The sequence below is a fragment of the Camelina sativa genome, chromosome 9, assembly GCF_030686135.1.
Source record: "Camelina sativa cultivar CO46 ecotype springtype chromosome 9, ASM3068613v1".
Lineage (NCBI taxonomy): Eukaryota > Viridiplantae > Streptophyta > Magnoliopsida > Brassicales > Brassicaceae > Camelina > Camelina sativa.
Genome location: NC_141888.1, coordinates 22,973,377 through 22,993,371, shown reverse-complemented (window position 1 = coordinate 22,993,371; position 19,995 = coordinate 22,973,377). Strand labels below are relative to the sequence as shown.

The following is a 19,995-nucleotide window of genomic DNA, read 5'->3' as shown; positions in this document are numbered from 1 at the left end:
CCGTTTAATTCTTTTTTTTTTAACTGGTCACCAGTTGGACCCATAGTCATTATAAATTAGAAGCATACATTGATCATTTATGCTTCATGGAGCATACATGGATCAAACATATACTATGAAGTATGAGCCGGTTAACTGAATAATAGAAAATTAAATTAAACAAAGTTGAATTTTCAATAAGAGGTTCATTTATTTTTAACTGTAGCATATATAGATCATTTATACTTCAAATATTTAATGGAAATTCCGGATTCATGTTAAAAATATTTAATTAGACACACATAACAGGAGAAAAAGAGAAAAAAACAAAACAATACTACCTTTGATTTAAGAAATGTTATGTAGAGTCCCACATCAGATTATATGAAAAAAAAAGAACTAGATACTTTGTCCAAGAAATAACAGTTTCACGTTAGCATGAAAATTGAGTTTCAAAGATTTGTTGATCCGGTTTAACAAGCTCACCGGTTTTACCATGCTTTTTGGATCTTAGTCGTTTTTTCCAGTTTTTGCCGTGTTTTACGTATATCACCAGACTGGAACACCAACCAGGTCGCGGTTAGACCGCTCTGCCCAGCCGGTCTGGTCCGGGTTTAAAAGCATTGCTTGAGAGAAATATATATAAGATGAGATAGGTTGGTAATATATTTAAAAATTTTCGTTGACATATTTATTCTAAATATTTGGACAAGAAAATGGGTACGAAACGTAAACTGGTAATTTAGAAAATAGAAAATGTTATCTAAACTATTATGGTAAAATACGATAAGAAAATTTTGGGTGATGGGATGAAATCAAATAATTTGGATAGTTAGTTCATCAACTTGCGTATCGGGATAAATTTGACCCGTTTGAAAAATTTACATCACCCGGTTTATGAGGTTTTATTTTTCTAACGATTTTCGCATATTTGACATTTCACGGGTTTGATAAAAAATTAACCCGTCAAAAAATCCGATTTACATTTGATTCGAGTCTATTGCCATATCGATCCAAATTATGGTAACTAAAGAACGATTGGTTACGAGATGACAGTGAGTAATTCAAATTATAAAAACTTCGTCTAAAAAACATGAGAAAAAAATAAAGATAATGAGACGAGATCATAAAATTAGATCAAAATCTTAATTTCAACTTTAAAATATCAAATATTACATATGATACACCACATTTCTCTTACTATTTTCTGTCTCGAAATAAACATACCACATTTTTTAAATAAAGGTGTCATTATAAATAACGAAAACAAATCTGATAATTTTTTTTCTAACCCGAATTAAAAATAAATTAAATAATGTTCATAAAAAATTTACAAACATAACCCCATATATACGTAACATATTATAATCATAATAGCAAACTTAGTTTTTGAAATCAACCTCGCATGTACGTGCGGTTCCGAACCTAGTTTTAGTTTAAATATGTTGTAACTAATTATATTCGATATAATTATAGTGAAGTTCCATTTAGAAAGCAAATAAATATACATATACATATACATATACATATACATATACATATATATACATATACATATACATATACATATACATATACATATATATACATATATATATATATATATATATATTAATAAAATCACTGCCTAATTACATGGATTAGTAGAAGCACATACAGTCAACAAAATAACTAATAAGTATCTTGTTAGTAAACCAAAGAAAGAAGATAATTGTGGCAAAAAAAACCACAAAAACAAAAAAGTTTACTAATAAGGTTGTTTGTACTTGTGTTGACTGTTTTTGCTTCTACTAATCCATGTAATTATGCAGTGATTTTTTTTCAAAAAGCAGCCAATTAGTTAACAAAATTACTTCATGATCATCTCCTCATTTCATAATTACCTCTTCTATTGAACTTGTTCCACATTTTCATATTCAATTTGGCTTATCAACAACACTCACAAATACAATCATTGCTCTTTATTAACGGTAATTATAAATACTTTTTCCAATTGTAATATACCCCTTTGGAACATGCTCTTACTTTTTGCCAGCCTGCTTACGAATCATTAGTTGCCACATAGGCAGAGTAACTGAAGCTTTTGTCTTTTTCCTCTCACACGACGTCGTTTCTATTTCCCTGACACATATACGTATAGATAGATTATAATTCACTTTTATTGCTTTCCTCATCTCTCTCTCTCTCTCGAGAAGAAGAAGAAGACGAAGCCCCCAACAAACAAATTGAAACAAACAGTTCGTCAGGACATATATATCTTTATTTTTTTTTCATCTTCCACCATTGATTGTTGTGAGAGAGAACTAAAGTTAAAAGCCTCTCTCACTCAAAGTTTCTTTCTTTGTAGATCTGAAAAATTCGATTTTTTTTTTTTCCTTTTCTTCTCTCGATTCATCCGCCATTTTTGCGAAAAAGGTAACACGAATCGTCTTTCGTCTTGTGATTTACTTTGTGGGTTCTTCTTAAATTCGTTGGATCTGGGTTTGATTATGGAAATCACTGACAAAGGTTCTCTTTTTCGAATGTGTAGGATTGATTGCGAGATCGGAGAGAGAGAGGGAGGGAGAAAATGACGCATAGAGTAGATCAGGAATATGATTATTTGTTTAAGATCGTGTTGATCGGTGATTCTGGTGTTGGGAAATCTAACATCTTGTCTAGATTCACCAGGAATGAGTTTTGCTTGGAATCTAAATCCACCATTGGTGTTGAATTCGCCACCAGAACTACTCAGGTCATATTCTAACTTTTACTGTTCTCTGTTTCTCTCTTTTTTAAGTACACCTGTGTTGGGAGCATAATTCAGTTTGTTTGCTGTTAGAATCAGAGAAATTTTGAACCGATAGTGATTTAGGTGATGTGTATATGTTTCGAGTCTTAAAGGTGTAATTTTTGTGGTTCTGATTTATCCTATAATCCATGAAGGTTCCTACTCTCTATTGGTTTTGCTTGTAGCTTCATGACTCCATTAGTGTATTGTAGAATTCAGGTACTTGATAATTTATTCTTTTAGTCCGTTTCGTTTCTTTAAAGTTGCATATTATATGGTCCGGGTGAAAGGTTTTGTCCTCAATACAGTTTTTTTCAGTTATTTCGTTTCTTAAGATTGAAGAGTACACTGTTTTGAGAGTATATGGGATTCAATTCTTTTCTCAGCTACTAAAGTGTATTGATTTCTCCTTTGTCTTGTTAAGAATTTTTATTCAAGAGAGAATCTTAGTTGTGCTGGCCTTGAGTCATGACAGATGCTTTTCTTAATTTTAAGGCTATAAGTGGATGGTCGTGAGGGGCAATTGAAAAGATTCTCACAGCTTGTCTTCAATAATTTCATTGTATATCGTGATCATTGTTGTCATTTGTCATGCGTGACCTTGTCCACTTTTATACTCTCTTAAAGTCAACTGATAAATTGTTTGAGAAAAGAATTACAGTATTTTATACGCTTGTGTAGTTGTAACTTGTATGCAGACAGATGCATTAAAATGTTGGGGGTTAACGTAACTAAGATGTATTGAACTACTCGATAAGATATACGGTCTTAACTTTTGATTGTTGAAACATTAGTGACTTTTGAGATGCTTCCATTCATTATCTAACTGGTTGTTACCGCGAATGTATTATGGATACACAGGTGGAAGGAAAGACAATTAAGGCCCAGATCTGGGATACTGCAGGTCAGGAGAGGTACAGAGCTATCACCAGTGCTTATTACAGAGGCGCAGTCGGTGCACTTCTTGTCTACGATATTACCAAGAGACAGACCTTTGACAATGTCTTGAGGTGGCTGCGTGAACTGAGAGACCATGCAGATTCCAACATTGTGATCATGATGGCTGGGAACAAATCTGATCTGAACCACTTGAGATCCGTTGCTGAGGAAGATGGTCAGAGTTTGGCCGAGAAGGAAGGTCTCTCTTTCCTGGAGACATCAGCTCTTGAAGCTACAAACGTGGAGAAAGCGTTTCAGACCATCTTAGGAGAGATCTACCATATCGTAAGCAAAAAGGCACTGGCTGCACAAGAAGCAGCAGCAGCTAACTCCGCAATCCCTGGGCAAGGAACTACGATTAACGTTGATGACACATCTGGAGGCGCGAAACGAGCATGTTGCTCTTCTTAAAACTAAAAGGTTAAACGGGTTTGTTCGGCTTGTTCACTCTTCAAAGATTCAAAAACTTTTGTTTTTTTCACTGGCTTCTCTTCTTTCCAAGTTTTGGCTGATGAAACGTAACTATGCAAAGACTATGTAGAATACTTCTGTTCTGTCTGATTTACTCTTCTGTTGGGTGTTTGTGTTCAGTTTAAAGCTTGTGAGATTAGTCAGTAAAGCTTGTTAGTATTATATACTTTATTCTTATCGCCGTTGGTGTGTTCCACTCATTTCTGGTTTATAAAGTTTTTTTTGTTTCTATCTCCGATTTAAGCTGGTTCCTCTTGGCTTTTGGTTTAAATCAAATCATTGATTCATGTTTTACTACCAATGTATCTACTAGTTCCAGACTCATTTCTTTATTTCACACACTAGCTCATTGCTAGTTGTTTTAAACCGACCAATTCCAAACTATGATGATCATCATCATAATCAGTGATAAAAAAAGGAGTGATGGAGAAACCGAGAAAGAAACGTCATCGTAGCCAACTTGCGAAACTAAACAATTTGCATGCAATAAAGAATTCATAATACTTATAATATAAATCGTGGAAAATTTTACATAGTCAACGTGTGAGGTCTTTTCAATCATCTCTCTTACCACAAGGATTTTAAATAAATTCCATAATGTTGTACACGAAAATAGTAGGTGACTTTTTTAATCGGTAAAATAACATAATAGTTTTTTTTTCAGCAGATTACAAAATTGACTCAAACGAACCAATTAAAATAACATAATAGTTAAAATGTAACATTAATTATTAATCATCTAAAATTATTTTTCAATTAAATAGATGTTATTATAAGTTAAATAAATTTGGAATAGGTTTTATAACCTAAAGTGCATAAAAAAAAACAGAGTAAAGGCAAAACAACACAGCTTTTAGGTTCCCTGCCCAATAAGGAGAACCCAGAGATTACCAAATCGTTTTCGGTAAACGCACCCATCAGAGAAACTACCTTGTAATAAAGAATAAACAACCAAATCATAAATCTGGAAGATAAATTAATTTTAAAAGGCGATACCTTTTTTGGATTCAGATTTTGAAACTTTTATATTTTTAACTTTTTTTTTTTTCTTTTTCTTTTCTGGGCGATCGAATCCAATCCAATCGGAAAGATTGAAACTTGGAAGGTGGGTTAGTGAGTTGAATGGCGCAACGAGGTCAGGGAAGCATGGAACCTGATGTTCTCGACGATATCATTCGGCGTTTACTTGATTACAGAAACCCTAAAGCTGGTGGCACGACGAAGCAAGCTATGCTCAACGAGTCTGAGATCCGACAGCTTTGCTTCGTCTCTAAAGAAATTTTTCTTCAACAGCCTTGTCTTCTTGAGCTCGCTGCCCCTGTTAAGATCTGCGGTATTTAACTTTCTCTCTCGATTTCCAGCTTCTTTGGTTTTTTTATCTGTTTATTCGCTTTGGGATCTGAGAATTTCATGATTGCGTATCATCTTGCCTTCTCGTATTTAGTTTTTTTACCGAAAAAGTTTGCACTTTTCTTGGAGGAGATGAGTTTAGTTTCGTGGGAATAGAAACGAATAGAATTGAAGTTATGTGGGAATGTAGAATGGGAAGCGAGAGAGAGAGAGAGAGAGAGAGGGATAAGGTCATCAATTGCAGCAGCTAATCTTGTAAGAAAGAAAAGTAGAGGAGATTAATAAGGTCATTACAATTGGACGTCATGAGGTTGACGAATGTTGTTAGGTGGGGGAGAAATTTAGTCCTTGAAACTAAGTGTTTTTACCAATTGATGATGGATGTGTTTGTTTGGCTTGCCCTCTTCTTGGATACTTGGAACCTGCCTGAGAGAATCTGGTTATTCGTTAGTCTGGTATTGGTTATAGAGCTTATACGGTCATGCGAGAGGAAGCAAGTTCTTCTTAATCTTTTCTGACGAAACACTGGTTTCTTTGCTTTTATTTACTCGTCGTTGTCATTATGGTTCCTATGTTGATATGTAACATTTGTCTTTAGGCGCCATTCATAGGTTGATATGTAAGATCGTTGATATTAGCAAATTCGCTTGCTGCTATATTCGTTTTTTTCAACTGAAATATCTTTTGTGATGGTTCCGGTGAATTCCTAGGTTGATCTGTACCTTTTTTCTTTGTATTGTTTCAGGTGATATTCACGGTCAATACTCAGATTTATTGAGGCTTTTCGAGTATGGTGGTTTCCCTCCTGCAGCAAACTACTTATTCTTAGGAGATTATGTTGACCGTGGGAAGCAGAGTTTGGAGACTATTTGTCTTCTGCTTGCCTACAAGATCAAATACCCTGAAAACTTTTTTCTCTTGAGAGGAAACCATGAGTGTGCGTCTATTAACAGAATCTACGGATTCTATGACGAATGTAAACGAAGATTCAACGTGAAGCTTTGGAAAGTATTTACAGACACTTTTAACTGTCTCCCTGTGGCAGCTGTCATAGACGAAAAGATACTTTGTATGCACGGTGGACTTTCTCCCGATTTGACCAATGTGGAACAGATTAAGAACATAGAGCGTCCAACTGATATTCCAGACTCTGGTTTGCTTTGTGACCTTCTTTGGTCTGATCCTAGTAAAGACGTCAGTGGCTGGGGGATGAATGATCGCGGCGTCTCCTACACTTTTGGCGCTGACAAAGTTGCTGAGTTTCTGATAAAGAACGATATGGATTTAGTCTGTCGTGCCCACCAGGTTAGTACATTGTATGTATGTTTCCTCTTGTTTATATGGGAAGTGAGATCTGTGCTCAAGAACCTATAATGTTTTCACAGGTTGTAGAGGATGGGTATGAGTTCTTTGCTGATAGACAACTTGTGACTATGTTTTCTGCTCCAAACTACTGTGGTGAATTTGACAATGCGGGTGCATTGATGAGTGTTGACGAAAGTTTGATGTGCTCTTTCCAAATTCTGAAGCCTGTGGATCGGAGGCCGCGGTTCTTTTGAAGAGAAAGAGGTATAGAGCTGAGTCTTTCTTAAAACCTTTGAACTTCCTCTTAGCGTCAGAGTCTCAGCTAGGGCTATATCAGTTTCATCCGCAATATCGTAGTAAAAAGTTATTGCATCTCATTATAAGTCCATGGCTAGCTTTCATCGAATCTCATGTTGTTAAAAATAGAATTATGATAATAGCGCCTCATTTGATGTACAGGTGACTAGCTGAGTCAGAGAGCTTTTTAAGAGTTTGTGTAGCAGTTTCCATGTTTCAATTTTTCTTGAGATCTCTGTTTGTGAAAGTGTTAATCGTCACAAATTCTCTCATATGCCTTTGCAGTCCTTAACCCTGATTCAAGTCTTACGGAAAGAAAGGGAGGAGAAAAGGCGACAATGGATGTTGGTGGCAGATAATTCTGAACCTCCTGAGTAGTCTCCGGAGTTGCAAATGCAACTATACATATATATTTACATGGTTATCATCTCTGCCACTTACTTTTACATGTTGTCTTGTTTCTGCAACCCAATTTTTTTGCTCTGTTTTCTTTTCTTTCTCTGTTCTTTCACATGTCAGAAATACAAATCCTCTTTAAGTGTATATATACTTCATATGTATGTATCAGAATCACACTGCAGGATGCTTCTGTTCATGAATGCTTAGTAAAAAACAAAGGGTTCTCTAGATGATACTAATTATCAGCAGTCGTATCTGTGGTTTTCTATAGTTATCTGTGTCGTTAGCAAACTATGATGATGAAAGAAAAGAACCTTATGGAGAGAACCTGCAGGGGGAAGTTCATCAAGCTGGTTTTTGTGTTCCATTAAAAATCTTTCATACTTTGATGATGAACAACAAACCTGAATCTATCCAAATTTTTGCACAGATTCGTCCAAAAGCAGTAATAAATTGAGTCTTATGGTACTTTGTTGTTGTTGCTATCGGGCTTGTTAAGCAGCGGTTCTTTATCTTATGGGTTTCTCCTACGTGAACCAACCATATCAAACTTATCACCAAAACAGCTTCATCATAGCTACAGATCGATGGTTTTGCCGTTCTGGATTAGTTTGCTCTAGGAAAATTCTAGAAAGATATAACAACTTAATAACGGCCAAATATAACATATTCGTCACAAACATAGGATTCGCACAAGTGGGAGATAATTCAAATAGTAGACGTTTTAACATAAGACTAAAGTAGTAGTTTGGGCAGATTACCGTATGATTAGGACGCAATGATTTTTAATAACACTATTATTGAGTATTGTTAATGAATTAAACTCGGAATTTATCGATTAACATGGTCAGACTTAGCTGTCTCTCTCTGTTCTCATCGGTAGAAGAATCTTTTTCAAGTTGCCTGGTGATAATTTAAAATATATGGATCCTTCTAAACTATTTTACTTAAGTTATCAATATGATTTGTCAAAGAAAAGGAAAAAAAAAACCCACTTTCTTGATAACCACATTGAGATCACTAGAGAAGAGAGGTTGGGGCTTTGATTTGGAAGTAAATCCAACATGGAATAGGTGGAGCTACGGGTTCACTATAAGATATAATGCTTGAATGATATTATTAGCTTAGGTGATTACATTATATATAAGAAATACAGGAGACTCTAGGGTTATACTAATGACTCTTGTGACTTTTACATATATACATTCTACATGCCCCCTCAAGATGGAGGGACTGGATTCACTCCAATCTTGTTAAACAACTCAAGAAATCTAGGCTTCGGTAGAGGTTTGGTGAGTGCATCGGCCAGCTGATCCTTTGTAGATACGTGAGCAACACATAGAGCACCCAACTGAACATGTTCACGAATAAAATGGTAGTCAATAGCGATGTGTTTCATCCATGAATGAAAAACTGGATTGGCGCAGAGGTATGTAGCTCCGACATTATCACAATAAATAACCGGAGGACCGTATAACTGCACCCCAAGTTCATTGAGCAAAGAAATGAGCCAGCGGAGTTCTGCGTTTGTGTTGGCAACCGCCCTATACTCGGCCTCGGTTGAAGATCGAGCAACCCCCTTTTGTTTCTTCGACGACGACCAAGCAATGGGAGCGGAGCCAAGATAGATGAGATAAGCATTAGTGGAGACCATATCATCATTGTCACCAGCCCAGTCCGTGTCGGAGAATGCATGAAGAGTAAGAGGTGTGTTTGGACGAAGAAGCAGTCCGTGAGAAGCGGTGCCGGCAAGGTAACGGAGAATTCGTTTAGCGGCCTGCCAATGAACATTGGTGGGATAATGCATGAACTGAGACAACTTATTGACTGCATACGCAATATCCGGCCTAGTAAACGCCAAATATTGTAGAATACCAAGAACCATCCTATACTTCGCTGGATCATCATACGGTGTTCCCGAACGGAGAGACAACTTTGGTGAAGGTGGCATAGGTGTGGAGACAGGCTTAGCAGCGATCATGTTTGTCTTTGTGAGAAGATCAATGATATAACGTCGTTGCATGAGGTGAAGGCCTTGCAACGTACGAGTGACTTCCACACCCAAGAAATACTTGAGTTCCGTAGGTTCTTTCAAGGAGAAGTGTCGAGATAAAGCATCGATAAAACCATTGATCAGCGGGACACTACTACCAGTGACAATAATATCATCAGCATAGACAAGCGTGTATACCACATCGTTACCACGGAGGTAGGCAAACACGGATGTATCAGCCATTAAATTGCGGAATCCCATACGGAGCAAGTATGTCTTCAACTCTCGATACCACGCACGAGGTGATTGCTTAAGCCCATATAACGCCTTGTTCAATCTGCATACGTGGTGAGGGCGATATTTATCCACAAAACCAGGGGGTTGAGAGACATAAACCTCATCCGTAAGTGTTCCATGTAAGAAGGAATTATTCACGTCAAGTTGTCGTATTGGCCAGGAATGATTCACCGCAAGTTGAAGAACCAAACGAATGGTGTTCGACTTCACCACTGGACTGAAAGTCTCCGAGTAGTCTAGAACATACTCTTGATTGAACCCACGAGCCACCAATCTTGCTTTGTACCTGTCAAGTGAACCATTAGGCAAGTATTTAAGTGTGTAAATCCATTTCGTGGGGATCACGTTTTGATCCGGTGGTGGAGGCACCAAATCGAACGTGTGATGATGAATTTGAGGATTCATTTCCTCCCCCATTGCATTTTGCCATTTGTCATCTCGCATAGTTTGGGTGATGGTGGTGGGAATCATTGGCTTGGTACTAGATACAGTGAGGCTTAGTTTAGTTTTTGGTTTGGTGATGTTATTCTTATGGCAAGTTTGCATCGGGTGAATATTGGTGGGAGGTTGAACAGGTTGGGGTTTGGTGGAGTTTGAGGTAGTGGTTCGGGTTGAGGTGGAGGTGAGGGAGTCGGTTCCGGTGATGAGGACGAAGGAGAGGATGAATGCGAGGAGGATGAAGGAGAAGAAGACGATGGAGATCGGGAAGTGTTTGGTGGGCTATCGGCTGGACTTGGGCTTTGTGGATGTGGGCTTAAGTGAACAATGGAATCAAGTGGGCCCGTGGAATCTCTGTGGCCCACCAACAAACTCTCATTTTCTCCTCGAACAGGCGATGTCGCTGTTGTCACGGGAGAAGGAGAAGACCGAGACAGGGAAGGATCGGAGCTTACCGGAGCTGGAGGAGATCAAAGAGGAGCTGGTACGAGTGACGTGAGCGGGACAGCCACGGCTTGTGGTGCAGTCAGATCAACAACATCCGGGAGTGACGATATAGAAGGTTGAGATGACGAAGACGCAAAAGGGAAACTCGACTCGACGAACTGAACATGTCGAGATGTGTAGACACGTCCAGAAGCAATATCAAGACAGAGAAACGCACTTTGGGTTAAGGAATAACCCATAAACACACACGGCATGGACCCGTCATGGAGTTTGTGTGTCGTATACGGTCGGAGCTAGGGAAAGCACAAACTTCCGAAGACCCGAAGCTTTAAGTAGATGGGAGGTTGTGCGAAGAGCTTGGCATATGGAGAGACATTATCGAGGATCTTGGTAGGCATGCGGTTAATTAAATAGACTGATGTAGCGAACGCATATGGCCAATACTTCTTAGGAACCGAAGCTTGATGAAGGAGTGTTAAACCGGTCTTAACAATGTGTCGATGTTTCCGTTCAGAGATGCCATTATGTTCCGGCGTGTGTGGAGGAGTGGTGAAGTGAGAAATTCCATGTGTTGCCAAAAAAGAACGTAACGCCACAAACTCCCCACCATTATCGGAGTATAGAGTCCCTATTTTTGTCTTGAAACGATATTCCACCAAAGCAGTAAACGCGATAAACGTCTCTTTGACTTGTGACTTTTGTTTCAAAGGATACATCCAAGTGTACCGAGTATAGTGATCCACAATGACTAAATAGTATTTGCAATTGTCATGGGAGAGAATGGATGACATCCAGACATCAGAATAGAGATATTGAAGAGGATATGTAGAAGAGATTGTGTTTGTATAAAATGGAAGTTTATGGTTTTTATTGATAAGACAATGAGAGCAAGGAAACTGTTTATTTGTTGATTCAGAACAAGGTAATGAAAACTGAGAAATAATAGAGTTTAAAATTGGAGGAGAAGGGTGGCCAAGTCTGGAATGCCATGATGGTAAAGAGGCTTTGGAAGTGGGTGTAGCGAACATGGAAATTGGTGATGTGGATGTTCCGACCGGCCACTCGTACAACTCATTCTTTGTTCTCCCTTGCAGCAACCGGACCCCCGTTTTGAGATCCTTCACCTGAAAATGAGCCGGATAGAGATGCACAGACACTTGATTATCATTGCACAATCGGTATATAGAGATCAGGTTTTTAGCAATATTTAGTACGTAAAGGACATTATTTGAATTCAAAGGTTTAATGGAATTAGGGAGAAATGATGAACCCGTATGTGAGATAGTAAGTCCGATATCGTCAGCAATGGTGAGGGAAAGATTGCTCAAGTCCGTTGTGAGATGATGCATCGCTCCCGAGTCAAGAAGCCAAGGATTGGCGGTAGCCAAGTTCGCTCGAGGCTGCCATTGAACAGGAGACGACGAAGCGGGAGCTCCCATGTTGTAGTTACCACCGGCGAGTTGAAACTGAGAGCAGCGACGAGCACTGTGACCGTGGACACCACAAATCTGACAGCAACCTTGATAACCACGCTGAGCGGAGTTGTGATGGCGCTGTTGAAACTGTTGTTGTTGCCAAGTTTGGTTCGAACGGGGATGAGAACGTGACTGACCACGGTTGTGGTGACCACGAACTTGAACCGCATTTGCTGTTGCAGGAAGCGAGGGAGAGGAAACAACCAGATTTTTCAACGTAACTTCATGATGAAGAAGTTTCTCAAATACCTCAGGTAGCGACGGGGTGCGTTCACGACCTTCAAGTTGATCAACAACATGACGATATTCCTCAGGAAGGCCCTTGAGAATCTTCTCGATCTGATCATCAAGCTCCATCGGCTTCCCCAAGTGATCCAGCTTATCAAATCTTGTCGTGAGGCCTTGAAAATACTCTTCAACGGATTTGTCACCTTTGTTTTAAACTTGGATCTGTTGCTTCAATTGTTGGACATGTGCACGACTCGAAGCCGCATAGATTGAGGAGAGTGTACTCCAGATCTCAGCAGACGTCGTGGTGGTGGAGAGAAGTGGCTGAACAGACACGGCAATGGCGCCTAGGAGAGCGCTGTAAATGATACGGTCTTGACGTTTCCAGATCTTGTAGTCGGGATTGTCAGACGTGACACCAGCAACGGTGCGTGTGAGCGAGGGAACCTCGACTGTGTTGTCGAGATATCCGGTAAGATCGTAACCATCAAGGAGGGCACGGACTTGATGACTCCACATCAAGAAGTTGGTGCCTGTAAGCTTTGTGACATTTGTCATGTTGATGGTAAGAAGATTTTGGGAGTCGGACACGGCAATGGTTTCACCAGAAGATGTCGACATCGGAGGCGGCGAGAAAAAGAAAAATATTTTTAGGGTTAGGTATCGGGTGCTCTGATACCATATAAGATATAAGGCTTGAATGATATTATTAGCTTAGGTGATTACATTATATATAGGAAATATAGGAGACTCTAGGGTTATACTAATGACTCTTGTGACTTTTACATATATACATTCTACATTCACAACCATCCTTTGTTACGATGTTCCATAAGGAGTACGCTGACTCAAAACCCGAGATCAGCCACATGCCCACCCTGAGCATCCTCTCAAGCTTTTCATGGAAACTCCTGGCTATAATACATGTTCTGTTTGTAAAAAATACGTGTGGCTTGGTTATTCTTGTTCAATATGTGACTTCAGTTTGCATTTGGTTTGTGCACAGATCTCTTCTATTGAGAATCAGATCTCTGCTATTGAGAATCATAAGGTGCATGAACATCCACTTGAACCTTCCAAAGTATCAGGGCTTTCGGGATTTTTCGATTGTAGAGAGTGTAAGTTTCTAATTCGCCTTGATGGTAAAAAACTTTATTACGATTTTCGTCAGTGCAATCTATACATTCATTCGACTTGCCTTGAGGTCCTTCTTGCTCCAGATGCAAACCACAGTTCCCATCCCAAACACCCTCTCAAGAATTTTAAACTTGGAGCTCCCAGTTACGCCGACAATAAATGCCTTCTTTGTGGGATAAAGTTTCAGGATGAACTCTTTAACAGAGAAATGAAGAAGTTACATCAACACCAAAAAGTTGAGCTTTACCACTGTGATGTTTGTAACGTAAGCATATGCATGTCATGTGATGGAAACCCCCCACCACTTGTTGTTGTTGTTAGTCTGATGACCCACGAGCATCAACTTCACCTCGTTCCAAGAATTCTCGATTTTACCTGCAATGCTTGTGGGATCAAAGGCGACCGAAGCCCTTATTTTTGTCTTCAATGCAATTTTATGATTCATCGGAAGTGTATCGACTTACCCCGCATCATAAACATCAACCGTCATGATCATCAAGTCTCATACACTTGGCATCTCGGACATGGGAATTGAAAATGCGAAGTTTGTCATAAAATGGTGGATGGGTTTTACGAGGCTTACTCTTGCTCGAAATGTCCCAATTATGTTGTTCATTCGTTATGTGCAACTAGAAAAGATGTATGGGATATGGTTGAACTAGAAGGAACACCCGAAGAAAAAGAAATTCCACCATTTGAAGTGATTGACGAGAACACAATAAAGCACATGAGTCATGATCATGATTTAATACTCAACAAGAATGGTAGGATTCTCCACGAAAGCAAGCTCTGTGAAGCATGCGTCTTCCAGATCAATACTGATCCATTCTATAGTTGTGAGCAATGCAGTTTCATTGTACATCAATCATGTGCTGTTATGTCTAGGAAGAAAAGGCATGTTTTGTGCGATATACCTTTACTCTACAGATAAGTGATAGCAAGGTTTCTTTCTGCCAAAGAAAAGAGTGTACTCTTTGTCTCCAATATTTCACTGGTTTTGCGTATATAGCTCGTGATGATCAGGTTATGGATGTACGATGCGGTTCAATATTTGAACCATTTTCCCACGAAAGTCATCCGCATCCTTTATACTACAAGTCGATATGCAACTCTAAGTGTGATGCTTGCGACACAACTACAAGTTATCAACCACACATGTTCAGGGATATGTTATGTTGTGATGAGTGTGAATTTAGCTTGGATTTCATGTGCGCTACATTCCCAAGGGAAGTTATGAAGCAAAGGTATGATGATCTTCCTCTTTACTTGTCATATAATGACAACAATGTGGATGGCGATTACTGGTGTGATGTGTGTGAAAAAAGGTAGACGCAAAGATATGGTTCTATACATGCGATGTTTGTAGGGTCACTTTGCATGTTTCATGCGTTGTGGGATACCTCTCCTATCAAATGCCAGGACCCATTTCAATGGTAGGAGACTCATACAGAGTGGTATCGAACACTTCTATTTGTAGACCACTTTGCAACATGTGTAACTCTAGATGCAAGTTCCCTCATATTCTTCGTTCTTCCGAGAATGGTGTTTATTATTACTATTGTTCTTTTTACTGTTATAAAGATCTTTGGGAATTGTCGGATAACTAATAATGCACATTATCTCTTTGTAACCAATGGCAGTAAAAGTGACTATGTGTTGTTTATATATATATATATATATACATTTTTTTCTTTTTTTCCAAATGTTCCAAAATCCACAAATTTGTTTGTCGTTTTGTTTAAATTCTGGACTTGTTTTTTTTGATTTCACATGATCTCTTTTCAATTACAACATAAATTATTTCATACTGTGCGTCATATTATTTTCACTACTCAACTACCAACGAAAAGATCATGGGACTTTGTTGGTTTTATATAGTCCTCTTACCTTCACAGTGACTAATACAAAATCAAGCTATATTCGTTTGACACTGCCAGACTGTTCATTTAACAATAATCCAACAACCAATTGCAGGGACCAACGACGAAACTTCTAGTCCTCAATTTGTTTAGTGATTTTTAGCGTTCAGTCGCTAGATTCCAACAACTGCAAAAACAAACAATAGCGACAACTGAAACAACCCGACCCGTTTTTTTTTATAATAATATAATTAACCAAGCCTCTCATAATATTTAATTAAACCAACTAACCCACAAATCAACATTAAACCAACAACAATACCAACATCCAATAATATGTACAACGGAAACATATAACATTAATCATCTCAAATACATAACACCAATACAATAACTATCGTAATGTCTATCCAACAACCTAGCATAATTCTATCCAAGATTCCAATAACATAACCATCAACACGCAAAGGAGACCCTAGATCATCCTCCTCCTCATTGCCATGATTCCACGTCACATACCTGCACATCACAAACAACAATTGAGATGCGTAAGTATTATCACAAATACTTAGTGAGGCAATCCTCCCATCTACTAGGCTATACACATAAACAACTGAGATATCAATGTTTAACAAACAACAAACAAACACAACAAACCAGGAACACAAGCGTTAGACAAGTTGGTGTCGACCGATACTGCCCCTCAGTGTCGATCGACACCGTCTCCGCAGACACGTTCTGCTCGAAGCCGAATGACAAAGAATCATTTCCCATCTCTTCCAAATCATCTGAAACTCACCCAAAACCCTTGGAAACACATGGGAACCACAATCCAACCACAAGCATACAAGAAAAACACCACAAACAACCATAATCAAGCAAAAAAAAGGATTCTCAAACGTAGATCAGCCATGGTCATGCATTCACCTCTTTGGAGGAAGTTTCTGACCCACAGCAACGAATCCAACACCTTGGAAGGCTTCTCCTTTGTTCCTAGCACCAGATCTCCACTCCACATGAACAGATCTCACCAAACAAGCCTAGAATCTCCAAAATCTCCCAAGAACACACTCTCTTCTCTCTTTTTTCTCTATTTTCTCTCTGAAACGACTAAAAGTGGCTTTCCCGAAATCCTCAGGTTGACTTCTCACATAAATACCCCGGTTTTGGATTCCACTTAAATCAAATCGCTCGAATTCGACGATTTAAATCAATCAGGTCGAACTAGAAATTGCTGGTGTCGATCGACAGTGCTCTTGGTGTCGATCGACACCCATCCCCAAAACCCACAATTTGGTTCGCGGATGTTACAACTAAAAAAAATTCACTTAAAAAAAAGTAAAAAATAATCAATATAAAAAAGAAACAAATAGAACTAAAACTAAGTTAATTTAAATTTATTAATTTTTATAAATCAATTTAAAATATAAAATAAAAATAAAATAGTAAATTGATTATTTAATAGGTAATTAGTTTTTACACATAAAATCCATAAATTTTAAATGATTAATTTAAAAATCAATTTTCATAACTTTATAATTTCAAATTAAAAAGAAATAGTGACGGTCAACCACATCGACTAATCTCAGCGAATGTCAAACAAACAACAAAACAAGTCCCTGCTACTAACCGCTGGTTACTGGTCAATGGTCACAGACTCACAGTCACTGATACTGGTAAACGAACGTGACCTCAATCATTGTTTTCTTTAATAGTACGTTGAATATAGAAGTGATGAAACTAGTACGGTCAAAAATAAAACCTTAATTATCACTAAACTATGAAGTAGTTGTTAGGAATTGCGTAGGATTGAAATATTTAATAACCAAGACAACAATCATAGAGACGGCTGTTGACAGTGTTGAGTATTAAAATGAATTAGACCGACAACGTATCGATGTACCTCGTCAGACTCAGTTGTCTCTTATCTTTCGTGTAGACGAATAATTTCAACTTAAATAGATGTATATGAGTATATCTATATATATATATATATTCCTTTTAATTAAGAGTTTAAATTGTTATATCAATAATCTTGTTCCCATTTAACAAACTAAAGAAAAAAAAAAACTCATCTTCTTATCACAAAGAGAAGAGAAGAGAGCTGAGAGCTTTGTTTTGTCTGCTTTGGAACTCAATCCGCTATGGAAAAAGTAGAGTTACCGGTTCACGAGCATCCTTTGTTCGTCTTTGATCGGGTTTGTATGGACACATGTAAAGGATGTGGTGTTTACGGTTATTTTTATGGTGGCTACATTTGCAATGAGTTAGGTTGTAATACTCTCTTCCACAAGGAGTGCGTCGAGTCTGTACCGGAGATCAACCACCCTTCCCATCCCGAACATCCTCTCAAGCTTAGCCTGGACTGTGGACAATTTTGTTGTAGTGTGTGTATACACAGATCGGAAGTTGGTTATTATTGTTCAATTTGCGACTTCAATGTGCATTTGGTTTGTGCAAGAAGATCTCCATCTCCATCCTCAATTTCATCCACATTCTCCTCGCTGCCTACTACTACTGACAATTCCAAAGTGCATCAGCATCCACTTCTACTCTCTGAGAAGGTAAAGACGTTCTTGCTGAAGGGAGAGCGCAATTGTGAAGTCTGCAATGCGGATATCAACATCAACGAACAAAAACTTTATGAATGTCGTTTTTGCAATGTACTCTTCCATTGGGAATGTGTCGGGCTCATCCCAGATGTATACCACTCTTTACATCCCAAACACCCGCTCAAGTTTTTCAGATACGGAGCACCAGAGTACGCTGATGAAGATTGCCTTCTTTGTGGGAAGAAGTTTGACCGAAGATCTTACAACTGTGATCAAGTTTACCACTGCGATGTTTGTAATGTAACCATATGCAAGGAGTTTTGCATGGCAAACCCACCGCCAGTTTCTGTTGTGAGCCCAACGACACATGAGCATAAACTCCACCTTGTTCCAAGACTTGTCAATTTTACTTGCAATGCTTGTGGGACGAAAGGTGATCGAAGTCCTTATTTATGTCTTCAATGCAATTTCATGATTCATCGAGCTTGTATTGATTTACCCTGCGTGATAAATATCAATCGTCATAATCATCGCATCTCTTACACTCGTCAACTTGGGCACGGGAATTGGACATGTGGAGTTTGTCGTAAAAAAGTAGATGGGTTTTATGGGGCTTATTCTTGCTCAAAGTGTCCTAGCTATGCTGTTCATGCAAGATGCGCAACGAGGAATGGTGTGTGGGAAAAAGTAGAACTAGAAGGAACACCAGAAGAGGAGGAAATCGAACCGTTCGAAGTGGTAGATGAAAATCAGATAAAGCATTTCAGCCATGACCATAATTTAAGACTCAACAAGGCTGGTAAGAGTATACACGAAAGCAAACTTTGTGAAGCTTGTGTCTCCCAAATCAATGACGAATCGTTTTATGATTGTGAGCGATGCGACTTTATTCTACATGAGACATGTGCTAGTCTTCCCAGAAAGATAAGGAATGTCTCCGACAACACACCGTTCACTCTACAAACAGATACTTATAGAAGAAGATGTTTTGCTTGTTACCAGTATTTCACTGGTTTCAAGTACAAATCTGGTCGTATCACTCTAGATGTACGTTGCAGTTCAATAACTGAACCATTTCTCCATGAAAGCCATCCACATCCTTTATACTACGAAGTCTTTAGTTCTAAGAGGGGTAATAAATGTTCTGCATGTGACAGAACACATGTCTTCATAAGTACGTTGTGGTGTGATGAGTGTGAGTTTCAGTTGGACTTCGGGTGTGCTACTTTCCCTAGAAAGGTAATGAATCAAAGGTACGACGATCATCCTCTCTACTTGTCTTACGGTGAAACTAAGGAAGATGGTCAACTTTGGTGTGAGGCATGTGAAACGAAATTAAATCCAAAGGAATGGTCCTATGAATGTAATCTTTGTGGGATCACTTTGCATGTCTCGTGTGTTGTGGGAGACTTCTCATATCACATACCAGGGCACATTTCGTTAGACGACATCTCAGAAGGAGTAGTGGTAGCCAACACTTCTATTTGTAGACCTCATTGCTTCAGGTGTTCTTCAAGATGCAAGCTTCCTTATATTCTTCAAGTTGATGGCCATTACTTTTGTTCTATAATATGTGTAAACCCTCGCGAGTATTGGAACAATAATCTATATATAAATTAAAAGTTCACTTTCCATCTAGGGTGTTCAGTTCATATCATCATCTATGTCATCATATTAATTTATTTTCTTGTATTTGTGCATTTCACATTTTTTATTTTGCAATAACATTAAAAAGTAAAATTAATTATTAACCTTTATATTATCACTTTTTCAAAGGAAAACAATAGTTTTTATAAGATTTTTTAAAAAGAATATTAAAATGCTAAAAGTGATATATATAGAAAAATATACAACACAAACATATGAAAATGTGAATAGAGATTGGATAAATATAAAATTCGATAATCATCTTAACATATAATGTGTAAGAAAAATGACTAGAGATATGGAAAAGAAACATATCATATATTCAATGGTACAACAATCATTTTTAAGAGTTACAATTATTTAGTAGAAGAAAAATAAAAGTAAATTTTTAAATAATAAACAAAATTTTAAA

General features: G+C 38.1%; 3 protein-coding genes and 1 pseudogene across 5 annotated transcripts; all 4 read left to right on the top strand.

Moving 5' to 3' along the window:
• Nucleotides 1-2,102: 2,102 nt before the first annotated feature.
• LOC104711145 (ras-related protein RABA2c) lies at nucleotides 2,103-4,388 on the top strand. 2 transcript variants are annotated; one of them, XM_010427827.3, is made up of 4 exons: nucleotides 2,103-2,216; nucleotides 2,327-2,394; nucleotides 2,510-2,713; nucleotides 3,611-4,388. In XM_010427827.3, the coding sequence occupies exons 3-4, from the start codon at nucleotides 2,549-2,551 to the stop codon at nucleotides 4,097-4,099; spliced, it is 654 nt and encodes a 217-aa protein (XP_010426129.1). In that variant the 5' UTR covers nucleotides 2,103-2,216; nucleotides 2,327-2,394; nucleotides 2,510-2,548; the 3' UTR covers nucleotides 4,100-4,388. The 2 variants fall into 2 exon arrangements, with proteins under 2 accessions (XP_010426129.1, XP_010426127.1); XM_010427825.3 differs by having other exon boundaries at nucleotides 2,103-2,394.
• A 560-nt stretch (nucleotides 4,389-4,948) lies between these two features.
• On the top strand, nucleotides 4,949-7,738 carry LOC104711144 (serine/threonine-protein phosphatase PP1 isozyme 5). 2 transcript variants are annotated; one of them, XM_087467310.1, is made up of 5 exons: nucleotides 4,949-5,063; nucleotides 5,250-5,492; nucleotides 6,255-6,814; nucleotides 6,895-7,078; nucleotides 7,397-7,738. In XM_087467310.1, the coding sequence occupies exons 2-4, from the start codon at nucleotides 5,282-5,284 to the stop codon at nucleotides 7,066-7,068; spliced, it is 945 nt and encodes a 314-aa protein (XP_087323436.1). In that variant the 5' UTR covers nucleotides 4,949-5,063; nucleotides 5,250-5,281; the 3' UTR covers nucleotides 7,069-7,078; nucleotides 7,397-7,738. The 2 variants fall into 2 exon arrangements, with proteins under 2 accessions (XP_087323436.1, XP_087323435.1); XM_087467309.1 differs by lacking the exon at nucleotides 4,949-5,063 and having other exon boundaries at nucleotides 5,120-5,492.
• Nucleotides 7,739-13,212: 5,474 nt separating this feature from the next.
• Nucleotides 13,213-15,132, top strand: LOC109126434 (uncharacterized; annotated as a pseudogene).
• A 2,271-nt stretch (nucleotides 15,133-17,403) lies between these two features.
• Nucleotides 17,404-19,570, top strand: LOC104711143 (uncharacterized). The gene has a single exon (XM_010427823.2). It carries the CDS (start codon nucleotides 17,529-17,531, stop codon nucleotides 19,554-19,556), a length of 2,028 nt encoding a protein of 675 aa, XP_010426125.2. The 5' UTR covers nucleotides 17,404-17,528; the 3' UTR covers nucleotides 19,557-19,570.
• The last annotated feature ends 425 nt before the right edge of the window (nucleotides 19,571-19,995 follow it).

Excerpts from the sequence above, each read along its gene's own strand:
- LOC104711145 (XM_010427827.3), top strand. The coding sequence starts at position 2,549 with ATGACGCATAGAGTAGATCAGGAATATGATTATTTGTTTAAGATCGTG. Across the intron at positions 2,714-3,610 it reads TCGCCACCAGAACTACTCAG|GTGGAAGGAAAGACAATTAA; the intron begins GTCATATTCTAA and ends ATGGATACACAG.
- LOC104711144 (XM_087467310.1), top strand. The coding sequence starts at position 5,282 with ATGGCGCAACGAGGTCAGGGAAGCATGGAACCTGATGTTCTCGACGAT. Across the intron at positions 5,493-6,254 it reads TGCCCCTGTTAAGATCTGCG|GTGATATTCACGGTCAATAC; the intron begins GTATTTAACTTT and ends GTATTGTTTCAG. Across the intron at positions 6,815-6,894 it reads TAGTCTGTCGTGCCCACCAG|GTTGTAGAGGATGGGTATGA; the intron begins GTTAGTACATTG and ends ATGTTTTCACAG.
- LOC104711143 (XM_010427823.2), top strand. The coding sequence starts at position 17,529 with ATGGAAAAAGTAGAGTTACCGGTTCACGAGCATCCTTTGTTCGTCTTT.